General features: G+C 42.8%; 1 protein-coding gene across 2 annotated transcripts in view; it reads left to right on the top strand.

The window, feature by feature from the left end:
• Positions 1 to 4,588: 4,588 nt before the first annotated feature.
• Positions 4,589 to 25,608, top strand: part of LOC121280977 (small glutamine-rich tetratricopeptide repeat-containing protein beta-like) — a 63,788-nt gene continuing 42,768 nt past the window's right edge. For both annotated transcript variants that reach the window (XM_041193478.1, XM_041193488.1), the window contains exons 1-2: positions 4,589 to 4,658; positions 19,217 to 19,324. In XM_041193478.1, the coding sequence (XP_041049412.1) occupies positions 19,225 to 19,324 (100 nt within the window). In that variant the 5' untranslated portion in view covers positions 4,589 to 4,658; positions 19,217 to 19,224. The remainder of the gene's footprint in view (positions 4,659 to 19,216; positions 19,325 to 25,608) is intronic.

The following is a 25,608-nucleotide window of genomic DNA, read 5'->3' on the forward strand; positions in this document are numbered from 1 at the left end:
GCCATTTAGGCCACACAATGCAACCTTTTCTAGAGGGGGACCCCAGACACATTCCTTAAACGTTAAAGACCTGTGTGTGATGGTTCTGCATACCAATCCCACGAACATTTCTTAGGATCATCGCATCAATCACGGCCAAGGGCATCCTGCCGTAAATGCATTTTTATGCACAGCATGCTTTTGATATAATTAAGTTCAGGATTCTATTAGTTAATTACCAGAGTTCCAAGATGCTTTTTTGACTTGGCAGCAAAAATCATGGAGCTGCTAAAGCAAAGAGAGTCTAAGAATTTTGATGAGTTTCCCAAAGAGAAATGGATTAGCCAGTAATGCTGCTGACTATATTTGAGGCTGTGTGGTTTGTTGGTTCATTCCAGAGAGGAATTGGATGTAATGCTGGATTGGTTCCCAGTGATTGAGTACAGTGGGAGCTCTAGTCAGCTAAACAATATGTTCCCATGAGCCTCATACCTAAAGGGAAGTAATGGTAGTTTTGATTGTGGTTTGATGATCCAATCTTCAACTCAGAGGTAGGAAAGGGTCAGAAGTCATCTTTTTCCATTCAGGACTCTCTAGAAAGCACAATCTATAGGAGCTTTGGGTGTTGAAACTTTTAGATTTTAGCAAGTTCTCAGTGCCAGACATAATATGGACCAGAAGCTTTTAGTTAGCTGGACCTTCCAGATGAATAGCTCATCAATCTTATAGGAAAATTCCTGTTATAATATTTGTACAAATGAATGATCAGTTATAGAGTCAACCTGGCAATTGCTTACAAGCTCAGTATTATAGGTATCTTAACTTGGATCTTCTGCCAACCATCTGACAATCTGCAAGATTTTGGGACACATAAATGTTAATTCCCATTTGTAAATTCACTGACCATTAGTTTTGAGGGCCTTCAGCATGCTGCCAATGCAATAGCCACAATAAGAATGTGATTTTATATTCAGGAAAGAATAGGCTCTAAGCTCTTAAACACCTGAATAAAAATCAGTTGACCTTTTTTTTCCATTTAATTCAGATTATAGTTGTTACATTTAATTAGACAGGCAGCATTTAAAAATTCAATTGGATTACAGAGAGTGATATCGTTATGACCCAGCAGTAAAGCTGAGTTATTTAAAAATCCCAGAGGGAAATTTTAAATAACTGTCATAACCTATATTTTGAGTGATATGTTTGAAATGCAAATCTAAATTCAGGAATCAGACCACCAGTTCGCGAGAGGTTTTATGTTCAACTAAATGAAACATTTTATTAATTTACACAAGTTAAATATATACATATGGCTACAAATTACCACTATCGGAACTTTTAACAAATTCCCAAACCAATCTCCATTAAGGCAACAGCATCCATAGACTTAACCGACACCAGGCAAAGCATTTTCATCTTACAAATTCAAAATGAGGTTCTTTTCACTTTGGTTTCTGTGGACACAGTTGTAGGCTTACAGCTACTTTGATCTTACATTGCCTCTGCCCTGCACAGACGAAAACTGTTATTGATTATATCCAGCACATCTCATTGAATGTAAATTCTCATTGTATCACCAGCCTCTTTGAACACCACCTCTTCTAACAATTAAACCCCTTTCATAGTACCAATTTTATTAGTAATACAAACATTGCTTGATCTCTGCTAGCTAGGTGCCAGATTTCACCCCACTCCTTGAATGTCTATTTAAAAAATGCAAATGCACTCTACCTCTCTTACATCTCAAAACTAGTACACATCAAAACACCCAACTGGCTTTAACCTAGTTAAGACACACCCACAGACTAAACCTCTATTTTAAAAGAAAAATATTTTCCAATAATATTAAATACGTTAATAGCTTCATGACAGATATTAATATAGGATCTAGCCACCTGATCATTTCAATTTTTAATTGTAACAGGTTTTCAGTGAATGTTTCAGGTGATAAGAATATGCAGAATATCCAGTGACCTCCCTCTTGTCACTTTTTTTGGGGCTGGTTTTCATGGCAGGAACTGCATTGTAGTGTTCTGAAAATCTGGGAGCTGAACTTACGTCCCTGTTTCAGCTCCCAACTTGGCCATTGCCATTTTGTTTGGAACTTTCATAAGAAAGCCACTTGCGACAAGCAGAGCCTTATTTGTAAAATACAAATTATGGACCTACAACCCTAGACATAGATACCAACGAATGAAGCATATGCTATGCATACTTTACTCATTGGCAATAGACATAAAGCAACATAACCAGTGATCCTGTTATATTGCTTTATTGTTCCAATATGATTTAGGAACTCAATATTCATGTGTATATATACATAAGCGCCCAGAATGCCACATCACTCATATACTGTACTATGGTCCGTGTATGGAACTAACAATGTATCAGTTTGCAGCATATGGTGAGATCTGTGACATACGTTCAAAAAAGCTCTAGTATTTTGTGTCTAAAATGTTGATTTTGAACTTCTGGGAACCACAAGACAGAGTCTGCTCAGAAAGTTTGGAAAGATTAAGCTTTTAGAAGATTTTGACGGGTCAGGTAAGAAGGACAAACTCTCCTCCTGGAACCTCTAAGATGTTGCCAACTCTCCTGGCATCTATCCCCTTCCATGATCATCTCCTCCTTTAGCTCAGTTAAACCTGAAGCATTTCTGGAGCTCAAGATGTCTGGTTTGGTCAGCCTATGAGTTTGAGTAGATACATTGGTTACAATCTTGCAAAATTGCTTAGGTTCTGGAAGGTCCCAGTGGACTGGAAAATAGCAAATGTAACAGCTTTATTCACAAAAGCAGGAAACTATAGACCAGTTAGCCTAACATCTGTCATAGGGAAATTATTAAGGAGGTTATAGCAGGATACTTGGAAAATCATAATGTGATCAGGCAGAGTCAACATGGCTTTGTGAAAGGGAAATCATGTTAACTAGTTTTCTTTTTTGAGTTTTTTGAAGAAGTAGCAAGCAAGATGGATAAAGGGAAACCTGTGGTGTAATGGATTTCCAAAAGGCATCTGATAAGGTGCCACATCAAAAGTTTCTGCACAAGAGAGCATGGTTTAAGGCCTAACATATTAGCATGGATAAAGGACTGGTTAGCTAAAAGGAAGCAAAGGGAAGGGATAAATGTGTTTTTTTCTGGTTGGTAAGATGTAACTAGTGGAGTGCCATAAGGATCGGTGCTGGGCCCTCAACTATTTACAATCTACATCAATGACTTGGATGAAGGGACTAAATGTACAGTAGCTAAATTTGCCGATGACACCATGATTGGTAGGAAAGTAAGTTGTCAAGAGGAGGAAGAGAGTCGGCAAAAGAATATAGACAGGTTAAGTGTGAGACAAAAATTTGGAAGATTGAGTATAATATGGGAAAATGTGAACTTGTCCACTTCAGCAGGAAAAATAGAAAAGCAGTATAATATTTAAATAGAGAAAGATTGCAGAACTCAGTGGTACAGAGGGATCTGGGTGTCCTGGTACATGAATCACGAAAAGTTTGTATGCAGGTACAGCAAGTGATTAGGAAGGTAAATGGAATGTTGGTGTTTATTGCAAGAAGAATGGAATACAAAAGTAGGGAAGTTTTACTGCAGCTGTACAGGGCCTTGGTGAGAACACATCTGGAGTATCGTGTACAGTTTCATTGGATGTAGTACAGAGAAGGTTCACTTGACTCATTTCTAGGATGAAGGGCTTATCCTATGAAGAAAGTTCGAATAGGTTGGGCCTTTACCCATTGGAGTTTAGAAGACTTAGAGGTGATCTTATTGAAACGTATAAGATCCTGAGGCGACTTGTTAAGATAGATAACAGGAGGATGTTTCCATTTTTGGGAGAGGCTAAGGCTAGGTGACACAGTTTAAGAATAAGGTCTCCCTTTTAAGAGTAAGATAATTTTTTTCTCAGAGGATCATTAGCATTTGAAATTTTCTTTCCCAGAAAGCAGTGAAGGCTGGGTTACTGAATTATTCAAGGCTAAATTAGACAGATTTTTGATAGACAAGGGAGTCAAGGATTATGGGGTGGGGGCAGACAGCAAAGCGCAGTTGAGATCGCAACCAGATCAGTCATGATCTAAATGAATGGTGAAGCAGGCTCAAAGGGCCAAATGGCCTACTCTCCTGGTTTGCCTACCTACAGTGTGCCTCACTCCTGCTCCCTCCGTCGTTTTGTCCAGTTGGCGTTTATGTTCGTCAATAACTTGCATTACAACAGCTACAATGCAGTTTTCTGAATATATTAAACTGCAATACACTGATACAGCGTTCTGCTATGAGTGCCTATTAGGTACAAAAACCATTTTCATCCATGTATGGATCATTGTAGGTACAGTAAGTCTGCAGTTATTATTTCCGATAATGCAAATCTGCAGTAAATACTTTGTCTTATTGGACACTGACCGGAGGTTAATTTGCTCTTTGCCTGCAGGAATTACATTCCATTCATGGCTTGGTTTACTTCCATAGTGATCAAACAACATTGACTTTAGAGATAGAAAACCGACCCCACCCCCCGCCGATACTGCTGCTGTTGTCTTCTGTTATGGACAAGCAGCAGCTTCGACACATTGCCAGCTCCGCCCGGCTGTGGCAGTGCGTCTGCGCCGCCATCTAGCTGTGGAACTTTGTGTCGGGCAGCTCGAGCGCAAAGACCGAGGAGGATCAGTAACGGCGGCAGGTACCGAGATCCCGGGGGAGAGAGAAATCCCGGGGATGGCGAGAGAGAGAGAGATCCCTTGGGGAGGAAGAGAGATCCCAAGGGAGAGATCCCGTGGGAGAGAGAACCCTGTGGGAGAGATCTCCGGGAATGAGAGGGGTCCTCGGGAGAGAGAGATTCCGGGGTTGGGGAGGGGATCGGCGGGAAGAGATCCCGGGGCGGGGGGAGATCTCCGTGATTCCATTGGAGAGAGATCTGGGGAGAGAGAGAGGACTGGAAAGAGACATCCCGGTGAGAGATTCAAGAGAGGAAGAGAAATTGGTGGAGAGAGCTCCCAGGGAGGTGGATCCTTGGGTAGAGAGATCATGGGGAGAGATCGTGGGGAAGGGAGATTCCATGGGAGAGAGAGATTATGGGGAGAGAGAGGGATCCTGAGGTTGGGGAGGGAAGAGATGATGGGGTGGGGCGAGAAATTCGAGATCATGTTGGAGAGAGATCTGGGGAAGGAGAGAGAGATCCAGGGGAGAGAGCGAGAGATCCCTGGGAGAGAGAGAGATCCCTGGGAGAGAGAGAGATACCGGGGAGAGAGAGAGAGAAAGATCCCTGGGAGAGGGAGAGAACGAGATCCTGGAGAGAGAGAAAGAGATCGGGATGAGAGAGAGAGAGGTCCTGGGGAGAGAGAGATGCAGGTAAGAGAGAGATCCCTGGCAGAGAAAGTGATCTGGACGAGAGAGAGAGTTATCCAGGGATGACAGAGAGAGATCTGGGGGAGAGAGAGTGAGAGATCCGGGAGAGAGAGCAAGTGATCCTGGGGGAGAAAGAGATCGGGGTGGATGGGGAAAGAGGGAGAGAGAAATCTGGGGGAGAGAGAGAGATCCCTGGGAGAGAGAGAGAGCAAGAGATCCCTAAGAGAAAGAGAGGATCTGGGGGAGAGGGAGAGATCCGGGTGAGAGAGAGAGATCCAGGTGAGAGCTGGAGATCGGGGTGAGAGAGAGTGAGGTCCGGGGGAGAGAGCCAAAGATCCCTGGGAGAGAGAGAGATCTGGAGGAGCGAGAGGGATATCCAGATGAGAGAGTGATCGGGAGGGTGGAGTGATCCAGGGGTGTGAGAGAGAGATATCTGGGGGTGAGAGAGAGAGAGATCCGGGGGTGAGAGAGTGAGAGAAATCTTGGTGAGAAACAGCGAGAGATCCAGGGGAGAGCACGAGAGATCCAGGGGAGAGAGAGATCCGGATAAGAGAGAGTTCTGAGGGAGAAAGCAAGAGATCCAGGGGAGAGGGAGATCTGGATGAGAGAGAGAGTTCCAAGGGAGAGAGCGGGAGATCTTGGGTGGAGAGAGAGCAAGAAACCCCTGAAAGATAGAGAGAGGATCCAGGGGAGATGGAGAGATCCCTGGGAGAGAGAGAGAGATCCGGGTGAGAGAGAAGGGCCCAGGGGAGAGAGTGAGAGATCCCGGGGGGGTGTGGGGAGAGAGAGAGATCCAGGGGAGAGAGAGAGATTCGGGTGAGAGAGAGATCCCTGGGAGGGGGAGAGAAAGTGAGATATCCCTGGAAGAAAGAGATAGATCCCTGGGTGAGAGAGAGAGAGAGAGAATGATCCGGGCAAGAGAGAGAGAGTTCCGGGTGAGAAATCCCTGGGCGAGAGCAAGAGATCCCTGGGAGAGAGAGAGATAGATTCGGGTGATGGTGGTGGGGGGGGGGAGAGAAAAAGATCCCGGAGGGAGAGAGAGGGAGAGAGATCCCAGGAAGAGAGATCGATCCCGGGGAGAGAGAGATCTGGGTGAGAGAGAGTGTGTTCTGGGGGAGAGAGCAAGAGATCCCTGGGAGGAGGAGAGAGAGAGAGAGATACAGGTGAGAGAGTGAGTGTGATATCCCTAGGAGAGAGGGAGAGATCTGGGGGAGGGGGAGAGATCCGGGTGAGAGAGAGAGATCCAGGTGAGAGAGAGAGATCGGGGTGAGAGAGAGAGAGGTCCGGGGGAGATAGCCAAAGATCCCTGGGAGGGAGAGAGAGAGAGAGATCTGGAGGAGCAAGAGAGAGATCCAGGTGAGAGAGTGATCGGGGGGTGTGAGAGAGAGATATCCGGGGGTGAGAGAGAGAGAGATCCAGGGGTGAGAGAGCGAGAGAAATCTCGGTGAGAAACAGCGAGAGATTCGGGGGAGAGCACGAGAGATCCAGGGGAGAGAGAGATCCGGATGAGAGAGAGAGTTCTGAGGGAGAAAGCGAGAGATCCAGGGGAGAGGGAGATCTGGATGACAGTGAGAGTTCCAAGGGAGAGAGCGGGAGATCTTGGGGGGAGAGAGAGCAAGAGAGAGAGAGAGAGAGGATCCCGGGGAGAGGGAGGGAGAGATCCGGGTGAGAGAGAAGGGCCAGGGGGAGAGAGTGAGAGATCCCTGGGGGGTGTGGGGAGAGAGAGAGAGAGATCCAGGGGACAGAGAGAGATTCGGGTGAGAGAGAGATCCCTGGGAGGGGGAGAGAGAGCGCGATATCCCTGGAAGAAAGAGATAGATCCCTGGGAGAGAGAGAGAATGATCCGGGCGAGAGAGAGAGTGAGTTCCGGGGGAGAGCGTGAGAGATCCCAGGGCGAGAGCAAGAGATCCCTGGGAGAGAGCGAGATAGATTCGGGTGATTGGGGGGGAGAGAAAAAGATCCTGGAGGGAGAGAGGGATAGAGAGATCCCAGGAAGAGAGATTGATCCCAGGGAGAGAGAGAAAGATCCAGGTGAGAGAGAGAGATCTGGGTGAGAGAGAGTGTGTTCTGGGGGAGAGAGCAAGAGATCCCTGGGAGGGGGAGAGAGAGAGAGAGAGCGATACAGATGAGAGAGTGAGTGTGATATCCCTGGGAGAAAGGGAGAGATCTGGGGGAGAGAGAGAGATCCGGGTGAGAGAGATTCCTGGGAGAGACAGTGATCCGGGGGAGAGAGAAAGAGATCCCGGGGTGGAGAGATAAAGATCCCAGAGCGAGAGAGAGATCCGGGGGAGAGAGTGAGTTCTGGGGGAGAGAGAGTGAAAGGTCCCTGGGCGAGAGAGAGAGGTGCGGGGGAAAGAGAAAGAGATCTGGATGAGACAGGGTGAAAGATCCCCGGGAGAGAGAGAGATCCGGGGGAGAGGAGGGATGATCCCTGGGAGAGAGAGTGATTCAGGATAGAGGGTGGGTGATCTCGGGGTTGGGGGTTGGGGGGCTGGGGTGGTGGTGGAGAGAAAGATAAAGATCCTGGGGAACAAGAGAGATCTGGGGGAGGGAGAGAGATCCTGGGGAGAGAAACCCGGGGACAGAGATCCCTGGGGAGAAAGATTACCTGGAGAGGGATCTTGGCTTTGGGGGTGGGGGGGTGGGGTGGTAACATAGATGGAGTGCTGGGTACCAGGTGAGAGAAATGGGGAGGGTCACAGAGATACTGAGGGTGGTAACAGAGACAGTGGGTGGAAGGAGAGACGGGGGTGGTGGGGGGGGGTGCTGCGGTGGGGTTGAGTATCAGTGGGGAAATACTGATTGAGAGATAGATGGGGGAGTTGAAGAGACACCCAGCTGGGGGTAGGGGTTCAAGAGAGACACCAGGAGCGAGACCCTTGGGGAATGCAAGAAACATTGAGGGGAGTTGGAGTGGGAGGTGAGATACCATGGAGAAAAGATACTCAGGAGGAGGGGATTCAGTGGATAACAATATTACAAGAAGGAGGGTAACAAATACAGGAAGGAGGTGCAGCTGGTAACAGAGATGCCAGGGAAAAGACCCTTGGGGAGGAGAGAATCAGCAGGTAACAAAACAAGGTACTAAAAAGAAATACTGGGCGAGGCATTTAGCAGGTAACAAGGCAATAGGTACCAGGGCACCTTCCAGCCAGTGCTAGCAGAGTGCTGCAAGTCAGTGGCTGTATTTAGTCCTTTGCTGTTTCCTAAAGCCAATCAATAATGCGACTCTAAACTGAACTCTTGCTACCGTGACAGGGTACTGCCCTCCTCCTGCCAACTGCAGCTCATGAAGGTCTAACAGCCGTTCAAAATTAGAGCTCAGTGTTTGAAACTTGGTTTTGACAGTAGTAAACTTTTGGTACAAATAAAATTGAAATAATCTAAAAGTTGCCTCTGAGTATTAACTAAAAGTGGTACATTAAAATTGCAGTCAAGCAATAATTTTGATTGGACAAATTGATTTGACCGAACGGACTTGAAAAGCTAACTGACTTCCATCATCCTTTTTATTATTGTAATGATTTTCTTGCCTTATAAAAAATACTCTTGCAATTACCCTGTTTATATGTGACAAAAATCTGTATTCTGCAACAATGGTGTAAGTGGGCAGGGCCTGTTATTCACATGAGCTGTCACTTTAATATTTGGAGACTGTTTGTTTTGTTCTAGTATTTGTATCAAAAATCTAATATGCTTATTATAAACTGCAATTACATTGTTTTGGGAAGCACCCAGGTACTCAGCTTTGGATTATTACCAATATTGGGTCATAGCCTAGCGTTAACAAGGACAAAATGCTTGAATTTTTTTTGATTAAGTTGATGCAGAGAAAGCACAGAAGCAACCAATACTTTAAAAACGATTATTCTCATTTGGTAGTACAGAACTTGAGTATTGCTGAAAGAAGACATTTTGTCGTGTCTTTTTGTCTTGTACTCATCAGCACAATCACAATACCACCAATATCATGGGAAAAAACAACTTCATACTGTATGAGAAGAAAGTGCTGATTGGTAAAGGCGTTGTCATGGAGAGAATGCACCAGTTAATGGTGACTGACAGTTAACTGCCAAGCATTGTTTGAAATTTAAAGTAGCAACATGAGTGGTATTCGCCACTAACATCAAGCCAAAAAGACGTTCTGACTATAACACAAATGAATAATGGGGTATATGAATTTCAGTGCCATTGTGATGCTAGGTAAGTTGACTGTACATCCCAAAGACTGGCGGATCGTATTAACAGCATATCCCTTCCACTGTTCACAACGGGCAAGGTACAGACCATACCCAACCAGCCCGTGCTTGCAAAACTCAAAACACAGTGTCCAACATTAGATGTGATTCCGCACTTGGACAACATTTGCTAACTAATCCTCAATGTGCTAAAACTTACGCTGACAATCAATTTAAGATTGTTAATCGGGCTCACGGTGTGGCACATTTTTGAGTCCTCGAAGCTACATATATTAACACGCAGGACCCTGTTCTTTGCAGACAGAAAGAACATGTACACACATTGCACTTGTTTCAGCTAAACAAAATAAGTGATGGCCATTTGCTGATTCATTCCTCAGGGCAATGCCTTGACCAATCAGAGTCAAGCTGCTTGATTTAAATTTCAGACAATGCTTGGCAATTAACTGTCAGTCACGATTAACTGATGCATTCTCCATGGCAACATGTCTATCAATTGGAGTCCACTTGCCAACCAATCAGCACTCTTTTCTCATACAGTATAAAGTTGTTGCTTCCCCTGACATTGGTATTCTTGCGATTGTCCTAATGAGTGCAAAACGAAAAGCTTCGACAAAATGTCTTTTTTCAGCAAAACTCGAAAAGGATTATATAACGAGTAATTCTGGGTTAGGACCAGGTGCTTTGTATTTGGTTAATTTGAAGCAATAGAGAGTGAATTCTCATTGAACTGTACAAAATTCTTACAGGGCTTCACAGGGTAGATGGAGGAAGGATGTTTCCCCTGTTTGGGGGCGGGGCAGACCATTTAGGACCAAGATAAGGACGAATTTTTTCACTCAGAGGGTGGTAAATCTTTGGATTTCTCTACCCCAGATGGCTGTGGAGGCTCAGTCATTGGGTATCTTCAAAGCAGAGGTCGATAGATTTCTAGATACCAATTACATCAAGCGATATGGGGATAGTGCAGGAAAATGGTGTTGAAGTAAAAGATTATCCATGATCTATTTGAATGGTGGAGCAGGCTCAAGGGGCTGAATGGACTACTGCTGCTATGTTCCTATGTGATGCTAGATGAAAAAAATAAATGGACAATTTACAGAAAAGATCTTTGCTTTGAGATTTTTATAATATATACTTAAAATTTATAATATCAATATTACTATCTATTTTATGGTACAAAAGAGACACTTGTTGAGTACTAGTTTCAGTACAACACATTCCCATCAACAGCTGCTGAGCTTGTGAAACAAAAGTTCAAGGGGCTATATGACTGTTTGTCTATTATGATTGCAAGTTTATACTGTTTTGGCTGAAAAATGCAGTGTTAAAGGTCCAAGTAATGGAGATTCAGAAAAGGAGGTGAAGGAGGGTGGGAGCTTGCCAATTAATAGCCTAAAGAACCTGGAAAGTTGAGGACTTTCCTTGGCTTGATCCAGTACATGAGTTCTTCCAGACCTCACTTATCAGAACAGACAGAAAACCTAGGAGAGTTGATGTTGAATACCAGTGGTCAGTCATGTGAGAGGAGTTTCAACAAATTCAAAGTAGTGGTATTCAGAGAGAGAAAAACCCTGCCACTCTGCAAGTAGATGCTTCTACAAATGGGCTGGGCACAGCCCTGGAACATGAAGGAAAATCAATAGCATTTGCATTCAGAGCTTTAACATCAACTGAGACCAGATGTGCCAACATAGAAAGATAGCTTTTGGCAGTGGTGTATGGATCTGAGAATACATATCTTTATGGGCAAAAGTTCAGAATAGAGAATGATCATCGTGCAACAGAACAAATCTACAAGAAAAATCTGTCAAGCACCAGAAAGACTGCAAAGATTACTCTTAAGGCTCGGAGTTATGGTTTCATTCTGAAGTACAAGCCAGGAAGAGAAATGATGCTCGCAGATACCCTAGCTCGGTTGTCAAAACAGTAGAAACACAAGATAGAAGATCTTGGTATAAAGATCCATCACCTAGTGAACATACCACCAAGACTGAGTCAAATTAGAGATGAGACCAGCAAAGACAAAGGGCTGAATTTTGCCGTCGGCGAGCAGGGGGCAGGGCCCGCTCGCCGACGCATAAAATGACGCGGGATGTTGTCAGGGGGAACCCCCAACATCATCCCGCCCCATTTAAATTTTCAGGAAGGCAGGCCTGCAGCAAAATCAGCTGTGGGCCCGCCAACCTGTCAACGGCCAATTGAGGCCATTGGCAGGATCATTGAAACAATTAAAGGACTTGCCAGTCCAACCTTAAGGTTGGCGGGCAGGCCAGGAGCCCCGGTGGGCAAAATAAAAAACATGAAACCTCATCCACTGGCAGGATGAGGATTCATGTAGGGATTTTAAAAAAGTATAATAAAGTTTTAGTGTAATTAATGAACATGTCCCATCTCATGTGACATTGTCGCATAAGGGGGACATGTTAAAGATTTTTTTTTCTTTTCTATTTTTAACATTTTTAAAAGTGTCAGCGATCTCCCTGAGGCAGCACTTAGCCTCAGGGAGATGTGCGCTCTTTCGTGCACATGCAGAAAAGAGCGCACACGCTTTTGGGGAATCCCCCCCCCCACCCACACAGGAATCGCATAGCGCTTCCCGCCAGACGTCACGCTGGGCAGGCCTTAATTGGCCCACCCATGTAAAATAGCGGCGGGGCCCGGTTCTCTGGCGGGGATCAGCTCCCCACCCGCCGGAGATTGGGTCGGGCCGGCCCACCCGGCAGGCAGAAAATTCTGCCCAAAGAGTTACAGATGCTCTCTCAGCAAGTGATCCAGGAATGGCCTGATAAGATACTGCAAGCACAGCCAGCAATAGAGCAGTATTGGTCTATCAGGGATGACAACACACTGGAAGGTGTTCTGCTGGCCGTATCCAGAATAATGATACCCCAAATGGTGCAGAAAGAACTTCTCCAGAAGCTACTTGAAGGCCACATAGAAATGGAGACGTGTAATCTCAGAGCCAGATCAGCTGTGTACTGGATAGGCATTTAAAAAGACATTGAATGAATGATGCCTGCATGCAATATTTGCCAGAAGTACAGGAATACACAACAGAAAGAGATGATAGCTACTGAAGTACCACCCAGACCATGGCATACTATGAGAGCTGATTTATTCACAAACAATCAAGAATGGCATCTCATAGTAGTAGATTATTACTCAAAATTCCCTTTTATCTGGAAGTTGAAAGATTTGCAAGGTTTTATTTATTCGTTCATGGAATCTGGACGTCACTGGCTAGGCCAGCATTTATTGCCCATCCCTAATTGTCCTTGAGAAGGTGGTGGTGAGCTGCCTTCTTGAACTGCTGCAGTCCATGTGTTGTAGGAACACCCAGAGTGCTGTTAGGAAGGGACAGTGAAGGAATGGAGATACAGTTCCAAGTCAGGATGGTGTGTAACTTGGAGGTTGTGATGCTCCCATGCTTCTGCTGCCCTTGTCCTTCTGGTTGGAAGAGGTTGCAGGTTTGGAAGGTGCTGTCAAAGGAAACAATGATCTTAGCAGTACAAGTTCTGTTTGCTGAGCAAGGGATTCCTGAAAGAGTAATATGTGACAATGGAACCCAGTCCACCTTGAGAAAATTTAGGGAATTTGGTGAACAATATGAGTTCAACAGAATCATTTGATCAGCACATCACCCAAGGGGACACACATTTATAGGAAGACGCATAAAGATGGTCAAGAGAACTGTCATGAAATGCCTAGAGCCAAAGGAAGGCCCAAACCCTGCCTTATTGTCACTCCAAGCTGCACATCTGAACATGACATGAAATCATCTACAGAGCTGTTAAATGGAAGAAAGTATAACACAGCTGTGCCAAGCAGGCTACTTCCTCCAACTGACCAGGAAGAAGACAGACAACAACTCACTAATGTACAGGCAGGAGGAGGTCAACATTTCAACAAGTATGCTAAATCCCTGCCTGAGTTGTTGAAAGCACAAACTACATGTTGAAGATCCAATCATGAAAACCTGGAACCCAGCAAAAGTTGTTGATAAAGCTGAGACTCCGAGGTCATACATCAAAGAGACCGAAATCGGTAAGCAAATTAAAAGGAACAGAGTCCATATTCGACTAAACCTGAGCTGGAAAAGCAGAGAAGATCATCAACAACACCAGCGACATCACTAACCGGTGAGACAACATCAACAGCATTACCAACAAGTGGTGCAACATCAACGTCACTAGGAAGTGACAACATTAGCAACATCAAGCACAACTCCTACAACACCAGGAGCAACACCCACAACATCACCTGTAAGGTAACCAGCTCACCACTGAGAACAATGAATGCCAAATCTACAAGATGGAGGAACAACATCCAACCACCTAAGTGATACCATGAATAATATTTTGAGAAAAGAAGCTATAACAGACTCTAATGGAGTTCAGTTTAAAGAAAGAGGAATGTTTTATTATGTTATTTGGAAATAGCTAGGAACTAATTGTTATGAGAATGTGCATCCAGGGTGCCACATTTACTGCTGCAGTGCAGTCAGGTGCCGAGTAACAATGTATTAGTCCACCAGCCACACGGAGAGCTGTAAGGAATACATTCAATAAAGCTCAAACACTTTCAGATGTTTGATTATTTTGAACTTTTGGGAACCAGAAGACACAAAACCTGGGAAAGAAACCATTGAGTCCTGGAGATTTGTCTGTCTTCAATCTCCTTCACCTGTTTTTTTGTATTGAACCCAGTTAGTTCCTCACCTTGATTTTATTTTTAGTTTTTCTTGCATCTCTGGTTCATCTTATACAGTGAAGATTGATTTTTAAAAATAGCTATTTCTTAATATGCTTGTAAAAACCATTACTGTCATCCTTGATAATGTTCAAGTTTTTTCTTGTATTCCATTTTTTATCTCTTGCCATTTTCTTTTATCCCTTTAAAAAAAAAATCTATTTCCTAATTCCCTACTGTTGTCCTGTGTCAGAGTCTTGCATTTACATCAGTTTTCACATCGTTTCCACTTGCTCAAGACTTAAAGTAATGGTGCTGGTGACATGGCATCGATGTTATTTATTGCTCCAAGGTCAGGACTAAATCCCCAATTGTTAAAATTGTGGGTGAAATTTTACATTTGGCGTGCGGGAGCGGGCCAGACACACTGGACGCTGGCCATGCGTTCCAACATCATGGCACTGTCTCGCGATATTTCGTTCGGCAGGCACACGCTGGAGTCAGCTGCATGTCCACTGATAATTTATAGGCCTATTAAGGCCATTAAACAGGTAATTAACATGAATTTTAAGCTGCCCGTCCAACCTAATGGTTGGCAGGCAGGCGAAAAGGCCAAGCAGCCTTTATGTTTTTTAGGAAACCACATCCACGAGCGGGATGAGGTTTCCTAAAACTATTACAAATGAAATAAGAATTTTCTTTGAAAAATAAAAACATGTCCCATCTCATGTGACACAGTCATATGAGGGGACATGTTTCATTAAATTTCTCATTGAAACATAGAAACTAGGAGCAGGAGTAGGCCATTCGGCCCTTTGAGCCTGCTCTGCCATTCATTATGATCATGGCTCATCTTCCAATTCAATGGCATGCTCCCGCTTTCTCCCCATACCCTTTGATCCCTTTTGCCCCAAGAGCTATATCTAACTCCTTCTTGAAAGCAAAAAATGTTTTGGTCTCAACTACTTTCTGTGGTAACAAATTTCACAGGCTCACCACTCTCTGGGTGAAGAAATTTCTCCTCATCTCAGTCCTAAATGGTCTACCCCATATCCTCAGACTCTGACCCCTGGTTCTGGACTCCCCCACCATCGGGAACATCATTCCTGCATCTACCCTGTCTAGTCCTGTTAGAATTTTATAGGTTTCTATGAGATACCCCCTCATTCTTCTGAACTCCAGCAAATATAATCCTAATTGACACAATCTCTCCTCATATGTCAGTCCCGCCATCCCAGGAATCAATCGGATAAACCTTCATTGCACTCCTTCTATAGTAAGTACATTCTTCCTCGGATAAGGAGACCAAAACTGCACACAATATTCCAGTTGTGGTCTCACCAAGGCCCTGTATAATTGCAGCAAGACATCCCTGTTCCTGTACTCGAATCCTCTGGCTATGAAGGCCAACATACCATTTGCCTTCTTTACAGCCTGCTGCACCTGCATGCTTACCTTCAACGACAGGTGTACAAGGACACCCAGGTCTCGTTGCACATTCCCCTCTCTCAATTTATAGCCATTCAGATAATAATCTGCCTTCCTGTTTTTGCTACCAAAATGGATAATCTCACATTTATCCACATTATACTGCATTTGCCCACTCCATCAGCTTGTCCAAATCACACTGAAGCATCTCTGCATCCTCCTCACAGCTCAGCCTCCCACCCAGCTTTGTGTCATTTGCTTTATTTATTTTGTTATAAAGCACTTCAATCTCCCTGAGGCCAATCCGTGCCTCAGGGAGATTGAAGCATGCGAAAGAGCGCTGGACCCGATCCTCCCTCCTCCCCCCACTCTCACAGGTAGCGCTCAGTGCTACCACTTGTGATCCATGCAGGGTGGGCCTTAATTGGCCCGCCCATGTGAAATTGCAGTGTGGAGCCGACCACCCTGCCAAGCCTGCCTGATGAATGGAAAAACCTGGCCTGTGTTACTGATGCAAAGATTGAACAACTAAGATCTTTTGAATATCCATTTCCTGCACCTGAGATTTAAATTTTTAATATGTCTGGAACACAATGAACTAAGATTTTTAGAATTTAAATTATCCCTTCTCTGTTTTCTCACAGTGCTTAACCTCACAAAAGCTACTAACACGTCAACTATATATTTTCTAATGACTCTAATCTTCTTATTAATCACTATAGTTTTATTCAGTCATAAGGAAATGTATGTACAGTACATATACCTCAAATATTTCAACCCCATCTTGAAGGTCAGCATGTGCGTTTTCGCTGTCCACAAGAGTTGATCTTCAAGCTCACTGGCCAGAATATTGCCATTGGCGTGCGGGGACGGGCCCGACGCGCAAAATGATGCGTGATGATGTCGGGCGTGCGTCCCAACGTCATCGCATGTCATTTAGATATTTTGTTTGCCAGGCGTGCGCCAGAGGTGGCTGTTCACCCACCGGCCTGTCAACGGCCTATTAAGGCCATTAAAAAGCTAATTAAGGTTGTTAGCAATGCTGCCCATCCAACCTTAAGGTTGGCAGGCAGGCGGAGAGCTCAAGCAGCCTCCACATTTTTCAGGAAACCTCATCCACAGGCGTGATGAGATTTCCTGAAAGTTTTATAAAATAATTAATTACATTTTGCCCAATTCGCAAACATGTCCCAGCTCATGTGACACTGTCACATGATGGGACATGTTTAAATAATTTTCTTAAATTATTTTAATATCAACTTAATCTCCCCGAGGCAGCTCCGTGCCTCAGGGAGATTGCTGCGCTCTTTCGTGCGCAGGCCCCCACCCGCACAGGTAGCGCTGCGCTACCGGCTGTGCGTCATGCTGGGCGGGCCTTAATTGGTCCACCCACGTAAAACGGTGGCATGCAGCCAATCCCAGGTGGCGATCAGCTCCGCGCCCGCTCCTGACCGCCCGACATAGGTAAGATTCTACCCATTATAACCAAAATAGTTATCAGATCTCCTCTAAGTTTTAAAATTCACAATGAGTTTGCTCAGCTCATTTGATGCTTTTGAAATGCATAAAAATAAAAGCTAATAATAATCATATTCCTAAATAAACTTGGAGTGACCTGAATTTATACATCATTCAATGCAATGGAACTGATGAAATGTCAACTCTAAAAGGGACAGACAGAACACTTAAAAATAATTGTAAATTAAAATTTATTTAATAAGTTGCATTTCCATTTTTTGAAACTTCCCTGTGGCTCATTTGGTGAATGCACTGATGCTGAGAAGTGCATGATATATCTCTGTGATCACTGTGATGTTTCTAATTAGAGATCATCAAAATTTGGAGCATGATGACAATGGCAAGATGGATGCACTACACAGGATGAATTACAGTGTATGCCTCACTGTTGTGGGAAAACCTGGGCTGAGGTCTTTCATTATTGGCACATCATTATTGGCAGTTTGCCCATGAATTATTATTCACCTCCCTCTCTTGGCAGCCATGTTTTATCCAACAACAACGGAGATAAATGATCACCATCTGCCATCTGAGTGTGCTGGAAATGTTTATGTTGACTCAGTGCTGGCCTGTTTTTTCCTGCTGCGGTCTCAGAAAAACCTTCAGCAAACTTGGCTGTGTAGCAGATGTTCTCTAACCACTGTTCTGCACTTCCTGCTTCAGCCTTTAACTACCTCACATTGTACCAAAACCAAGGCATGATGGTCATTACCGAGTGTGATTGTATTTTTCTTTGTAGGAGGGACAAAAAGAGAAATCCAATTACAACAAGCATCTAATAGAAAGCCATTAGAAATTTTAAATGATAGATGAAGTTTGATTTTTGAAGAAAATTAGATTGACAAATCAATGGAGCTCCAAAACCCTGCAGAGGCTAGATTATTCATGAAAAGTTTGAGACTCTGACAAAATTTCAACAGAAAAGGACACAGTATTCAGGATGTCATTACTGGATAAATGCAAAAACAATTCTATTTTGCCATCTTTGTCTCTTCAGTCATGCCATCCCCACTTTTAGCTTGTTGTGAATAATTTACTCTACATGTATCATTAACATTGCTGCTGCTTGCTCAATCTTTATCAGCAAGCAGCTAGTGTACTATAATTATATTTGTATACATTATTCAGCTTGGGAATGCTTTGTATTGTACCGAAAGATAAATGGTGCAGAAGGAGAAAGAAGCAAAATTTAAGATTTGTTGGATGCATATAGATTTAATCTCATTCTCTGTCATTGTATTATAGAGAGGACAGAGCTTGGCAATCAAGTTGTGCTTTTTCTACATTTGCTGTCACTTCCCTATCTTGAAAATTTACTTAAGTTGTGAATCTTGCATAGGAACAATTTCCCACTATTGTCAGTTTGGCAGGTTCAACACAGTAGAAATTGTGCTTAAATTTATTGGAGAAAGGAGGTATTTATATGGGCAGCGATGGTTGATCTCACAGCTGAAATACCAGCAGAATATTGTCAACAGAAACACCAAAACATTGATGTGCACTGCAGCTTTAGGCTGTTTATTCAAGAGAGATTTTTCCATGCAATGGACTGGATTTTAAGTTGCAATATCTATGAGAGGATCGATAAATTATCAAAGTTATGAATGGCAAATATCTGCAAGTTTTTGATAACATGAATCATTTTACCTGCTTAATTTCTGATACATTTGATATTTTTCATTTTTTTTATTCATTCAAGGGATGTAGGCGTCACTGGCTAGGCCAGCATTTATTGCCCATCCTTAATTGCCTTTGAGAAGATGGTGGTGAGCTGCCTTCTTGAACCGCTGCAGCAACCATAGTGCTGTTAGGGAAGGCGTTCCAGGATTTTGACGCAGTGACAGTGAAGGGACGGCATTATATTTCCAAGTAGTGGGTGGTGAGTGGCTTGGAGGGGAACTTCCAGGTAGAGGTGTTCCCATCTATCTGCTACCCTTGTCTTTCTAGATGGAAGTGGTTTTGGTTTGGAAGGTGCTACCTAAGGAGCCTTGGTGATTTTACATAATTCTGAAAGGATGTTAATATTTCAGTTAATGTTCTTTTTAATATTTTTAAGGTGGTAAAATGTCAGAGCTGAAGCGTCTTGCCTATTCAATTATTGACTTTCTACGTGAGCAGACAAAGTCCCAGGCTTGGACTTCTGATGAACGGGAAAGCTTAGAAGGTTGGTGTAATCTATAATACCTAGTGCAATGTCCTCAACTTTAAGTTTATTGATTATAAACTGCACATGTTCCTTCCGTAAGGAAATGGTACCATCAAATTCTGGCCTCTGGCAGATCCCTGATTATAATTGCTCCACCACTGGTGGACATGCCTTCAGCTGTCTAGGTCGTAACCTGTGGAATTCCTTCCCCTTTGCCTCTTTACCTCATTTTCCCCCTTTAAGATGTTCCTTATAACCTATCTCTTTGATCATCTCCTCTAACATTGCTTTATGTGGCTCCATGTCTAATTTTGCTTTACCATTCTCCTATAAATAATTTGGGATATTTTATTATGATTAAAGGTGATATATAAATATCTCTGTGATCTCACAATTATAGAATTAAGATTGTCATCGTTTTGCACCCTGTTGCACACCTGTCGTGTACAGCCAACATGTTTAAAAGAATTGCAAGCCATTCCAAAAGCTTTTTTGTAGTTAAGCAGTTCTTAATCATTAACCTGCAACTGAAAGTCAAAAAGTTTTTAGTAATGGGTAATGAAATTGCTTTTAAATCTATCAGAACTTTATGTTTTTTTTAAATGTATTTCATTATATGTTGGCCTTTTCAGAAGTATAGATGTGTCCAGTGGTGCTTCACAGAGGAGAAATGGACACCAAGCAGCAATAAAAAATTAGGAGAAATGGCTAAACTCATGGCTTGAAATCTAGGTTTTGAGAATGTTTTAAGGGGAAAAGGGGGAGGAATAGTGAGGTTGAGCTTAAGGGGTTCAGGCAAGCAGTTTCAAAGCAGACGGCAGTGATTCATGACCATCTTCTCATGATAGCCAGGAATAGGCAATAATTCTTCGACAGCAACATCCACTTCCGAAGAAGTATTACTTTTTTTAAATGACAGCTGTAGGTTTTGTCTGCAAGAGAAAGAGGGAGAGAGGGAGTTAAGGAAGTGTGATTTGGAGGACCAAGAGGATATACACTGGCAGGGGTAGGGTGAGACTGTGGAGGGATTAAAGTTATCCCAGAGTGTTGAGAGAGATTAAGCTGTGGTTTGTGAGGCATTGACAATCACTGAATCAGTTATTAAACATTGGGAAGGTACTAGTAGTAGGTACAGTGGAGTGCCCTTATTCAAAAAGTGAGACAAATTGGATACAGGCAACTATAAATCCATTAGCCTCACTTCAATTCCATGTAAAATGCTGAAATTAATAAGCAGCAGGGAAATTGAGACACACCTGTGCAGCAATAACATAGTTAATCAGTATGCAATAAAAAGGGCAAGATCCTGCTTCAGTAACCTCTTCAACTTCTAAGAGGAAATGTCAACCAAAAGGACTTTGTTAAGCCCTATGATGTGTACTTGCATTTCCAAAAGATCTTGGATAAAATTTCACATCGATTAAAATCAAAGCTGTAGAAATTCAGGTTGACCCCTGAGAATGAATAAGTAACAGGCTAAAGGGCAAAAACCATGAGTACACATTAAAAGAGTTATATAGGGAGGAAGTACTGAGGGCAGTACAGGGATATCACAATTTCTAATCTACATAATGATCTGAATTAATTTCAAATCAGTGTCTGATTTTAATACAGTCTGTTAAGCAGACTGAGGGCAGATAAAACGGAGTGGGAACATATCCATTGCTTTCCTGCTTGAGATGACAATGCAAGGATGCATGGTACATCCCTTACTGGATGTATGTTGACTAAATTTAAACAGGAGGTGTGAAATAAAGTGAAGAAAATGCCACAGAGGAGCAATTGTAGAGGAAGTAGCGTGGGTGGCTGAACTGAATTGAGGACACTAATGAGGGACAACAAGGATGGAAAATGAGCAACTGTTGGTATAAAGGGTGATCTTTTGTGAGTGATTATGGTTTTGAAGAGGATGAAGCCATTAATGATGTCAGCAAATATTGGGATAAAGAAAGTTAGTTGTGTAATCAAGAGTTAGACTGGGAGGAACACAAAGGAGCATAAATAACACTGATTTTTTTTGAGTATTATATTAATGAAGGGCTCATACCCACCCTTTATTATTTGTTCTTTCTTTGCTTCTTCCTCTTCCAGCTGAGAGTGCTATCTGTAGCTGAGAATGAGGGGTGGAAGATCTGCTTGCAGGCAACTGACAATTGCTATTTTTATCCAGAAGTCAAGTAGAGAGCTTTTTGTAGCTTTTTGAATTTTTTCTTTCTTTTATCCCCAGAGCCTTGTCATACAGGGAAACATGTATGTTTCTCCTCTTCCCTTTTGGTGCATAAAGTGAGAGTGTTGGACAGTACTAGACAAGGAAGTGATACTATATTAGATAGGAGTGGACTAAGAAGGACTACGAGGATTGCAAAGGCAAGATTACAATGCATGTATGTAAACGCACAAAGTGTGATGAATATGGTTGGTTAGCTACAAGCCAAATAGCTGTATGAGAATACAATATAGTGATAAGAATGGAAATGTTGCTTAAAAATGGTGAGGACTGGGCGCTTAATATGCAAGGATATAAAGTGTTCAGAAAAGAGCGAGAAAGAAAAAGGGGAGGTTGGGTGGCAGTACTAATTAGGGAAGATACTGCAGTATTGGAAAGAGGGGATGTCCTTGAGGGGGCAAGGTCAGATCTATTTGGTTAGAGCTGAGAAGCAAAAGAGGTAAGATCATGCTCCTTGGGGTATTCTATAGGCCTCCAAATAATGGTAAAGAGAAATATAGGAACAAATTTGCAGGGAAATCACAGAGATGTGCAAGAACCATAGAGTGGTGATACTGGGGAACTTTAATTACCCACATATCAATTGGGATAATGTTAGAGTAAAGGGTAAGGAGGGGGAGAAATTTCTGAACTTTGTTCAGGAGAACTTCGTTGATCAGTATGTTCGCAACCCAACTAGAACACAGGCATTGCTGGATCTGGTGCTGGGAAATGAGGCGCACCGAGTGGACCAAATGTCTGCGGGGACAATTTGGGTAAGAGTGTTCATCGTATCATAAGGTTCAGCTTAGTAATGGAGAAGAGCAAAGAACACTCTAAAATAGAACTTCTAAATTGGAAGAGGGTATGTAAATAGTAAACAAATAGTAAGAGGTGGACTGAGTTCTATTCGGGACAAAGAAGGTAATATATGTCTAGAGGCACAAGACAAATATACTTAATTAACTCTTTGTATCATTGTTTATTAAGAAGACTCTGACAATATATCGGTAGAAGCAGAGCTTGTGGGGCAATGAATAGGGTGAAAATTCAAAGGGATGCAGTACTAGAAAGGCTGGCTATGTTAAGGGTAGGTAAGTCACGTGGTCCAGATGTCTTGCATTCCTGGTTTCTAAAGGAAGTGGCTTGCCTTAATCTTCCCTAGATATGGGGGTTGTGCCAGAGGATTGGAGAGTGGCAAATGTAACACCCTTATTCAGGAAAGGGTGTAAGGACAGTCCTAGCAACTTACAGGCCTGTTAGCATCAGTGATGGGTAAGGTTTTGGAATCCGTAGTCAGGGAAAAGAATCAACAGGCACTTGGAGAGGCTGGAGTTAATTAAAGGGAGCCACTACAGATTTGTAAAGGGCAGATAATGCTTGACTAATCTAATTGAATTTTTTGATGAAGTAATAGAGAAGGTTGATGAAGGGAATGCTGTGAATGTTATCTCTATGGACTTCAAGAAAACTTGACAAGGTACCATATAAAAAGCTGATTAACAAAACGGAGGCTTACGTATTTGGAGGGTCAATGTCCAGCTGGATAAAAGATTGGCTTAAGGACAGAAAGCAGCAAGCCGTGGTAAATGGTTGTTTTTCAGACTAGAGGAGAGATAGATGGTGGTATTCCCCAGGGTTAGTGCTGGGACCACTGCTTTTTTTGCTGTATATAAATGACTTGGATCTTGGAATGTGAAGTAAAATTTCAAAATTTGCTGATGATACCAAACTTGGAGGAATGACAAACAATGAGGATCATAGGAAATGCCTGCAACATGACATAGATAAGCCAGCAGAATGGGTAGACAAGGGCAGATGGAATTTAATACAGAGAAGTGTGAGGCATGTTGGCAGAAGGGATGGGGAGAGGCAATTAATGTCATAATTCTAAAGAGTGTGCAGGTACAGGGGAACCTGGGGGTGCATGTGCATTGCCACAGCCACGTAAAAGGCATTTCGTTAAAGTGGTATCTGAGCTAAGAATTTGTGTGTGTGTATGTAGCCCCAGTTTAACTTATGAGTGGTTCAATTTAAAAAATAATCCAGCAGACATGCTGTAGTCTTAAACAAGACAAAGGTTAGTTTACTACAAAACTACTGCAGAAGGTTACTTAGGTAAAAGTGATAACATTGTTAACTAAAATACAGATTAAAAATATAGATAAAGGAAAAAGATACTTAAAGATGAGATTTCAAATCAGTCTGTGAGAGATATCTTTGTAGGCCCTTTGCTTGAGTTCCTTCTTTCTGGTGAAGGGGGTTATCAAGTTTCGGTTCAGCAGTTGTGATGGCTTTTGCAGTTGATTGGTCAATGTTTGTCATTTTCAGGTGGACTCAGCAGGTCAGCAGGTTTTTGGGAGAGAAAGGTTTCCTATTCCTTCCTAATTCTGCGATTATAGCACTTGTAGTTTGCCTGGACTCTTTTAGCAGAACAGTAGTTGATTTCTTGACAGTTTCCTCTTTGTCCTCCCTTGATCAAGAACCCTCTCTGATGTTATTTCTCAGAGTTCTTCCTGGGGGCTATGCACCCAAAATGGCTGTTCGCAAACATATTGTATACAGCTCCAAAACGTAAAATGGCTGCTATATTACTTTCAGTGAACCATTGTTCCACCAAGCAAAGAAGCTAATTATGTTGAGGTCCTTTGAAATACCTTCTTGTCTCCTGTTCCCTCATGAGTTTTTTGACACCATTTAGAATTCAATGGACATCCCTGGAGGGATCTTTGCATATTTAATGACACCTTGTAGCCAGCTCTAGAGATATGAGTCTGACAACATTTGGATAAACACCAGAAAGGGCCATGTTGTCTGTTCACACTTCGATTTTAAAAAAGGCTTTTAAATTCAATGTAAAGATTTGAAAACAGAAATGTGCCTTTAAAACAGTTGTCCTTAAAATCCGCAACATCATAATTATACATTTGTGACAGCATTGATCTTTGAAGGCGGCAGGACATATTGAGAGGGTGGTCATCAAAGATTATGGGATCTTGGGTTTTGTAAATAGAGGCAATGCGTACAAAAACTGGGAAGTTATGCTAAACCTTTATTACGCTCTGGTTAGGCCCCAACCAGAGTATTGCATCCAGTTCTGGTTATGACACTTTGGGAAAGATGTGAAGGTCCTTGAAAGGGTGCAGAGATTCACCAGAATGGTTCCAGTAATGGGGGGTGTTAGTTACACAGTTAGGTTTGAAAGGCTGGCTTTGCTCCCTTGGAGCAAAGGAGATTTGATGGAGGTATATAAGATTATGACAGACTTAGATAAAGTAGATGAGGAAAAACCCTACCCATTAGTTGATGGTACAAGGACTAGGACACAGATTTAAGATTTTAGTCAGGAGATGTAGGGGAATGTGAGGAAGAACTTTTTACACAATGAGTGGTACCTGGATCTCGCTGCCCATGAGGGTGGTGAAAGCAACAACAATCAATGGTTTCAAAAGGAAATTGGATGGGCAATTAAAGGAAATAAACTTGCAGGGCTGCGGGGATCAAGCAGGGAAGTGGGATTGACAGGATTTCTCCACAGGAAAGCGACATGGACTCAGTGGGCTGAATGACCTCCTGCTGTGCTATGAATAACTCTATGGGTGGAATTTTACTGCCCCTCTTGCCAGCGGATTTTTCCAGTCCCGGCAAAGTCAATGGACTTTTGAACAGCTCACTGCAATTTTGGGCCTCACCCCCACCACAACAGGGCTGTAAAATTCTACCTTATGACTCCCTATTAGTGTGCGAGAATGGATTTTTAAAAAATAATTTGGTGGAATATTGTGTTATTCTGTAAAGAAGGCTGGCTGGATGTCTGTTTGTGTGTATGTATGTATGTGTGTGAGAGATTTAATTAATCTGGGCAAGAAACTGATAGGAGTCAGGCTGTCTGAAAACATAAAAAGATTAAAGGTGTTAAGTTTGAGGTACAAATAAATAGGTTAGATCTTTCTTCAGTCCTGGTGAAAGGTTACCAGACTGTTAGCTCTGTTTCTCTCCACAGATGCTGCCTGACCTGTTGAGTATTTTCAGCATTATCTGTTTTTTATGCCAGATTTCCTGCATCCAGAGCTTTTGTACTATCTTATTATATGGA

Source organism: Carcharodon carcharias, chromosome 1, assembly GCF_017639515.1.
Source record: "Carcharodon carcharias isolate sCarCar2 chromosome 1, sCarCar2.pri, whole genome shotgun sequence".
NCBI classification, from domain to species: domain Eukaryota; kingdom Metazoa; phylum Chordata; class Chondrichthyes; order Lamniformes; family Lamnidae; genus Carcharodon; species Carcharodon carcharias.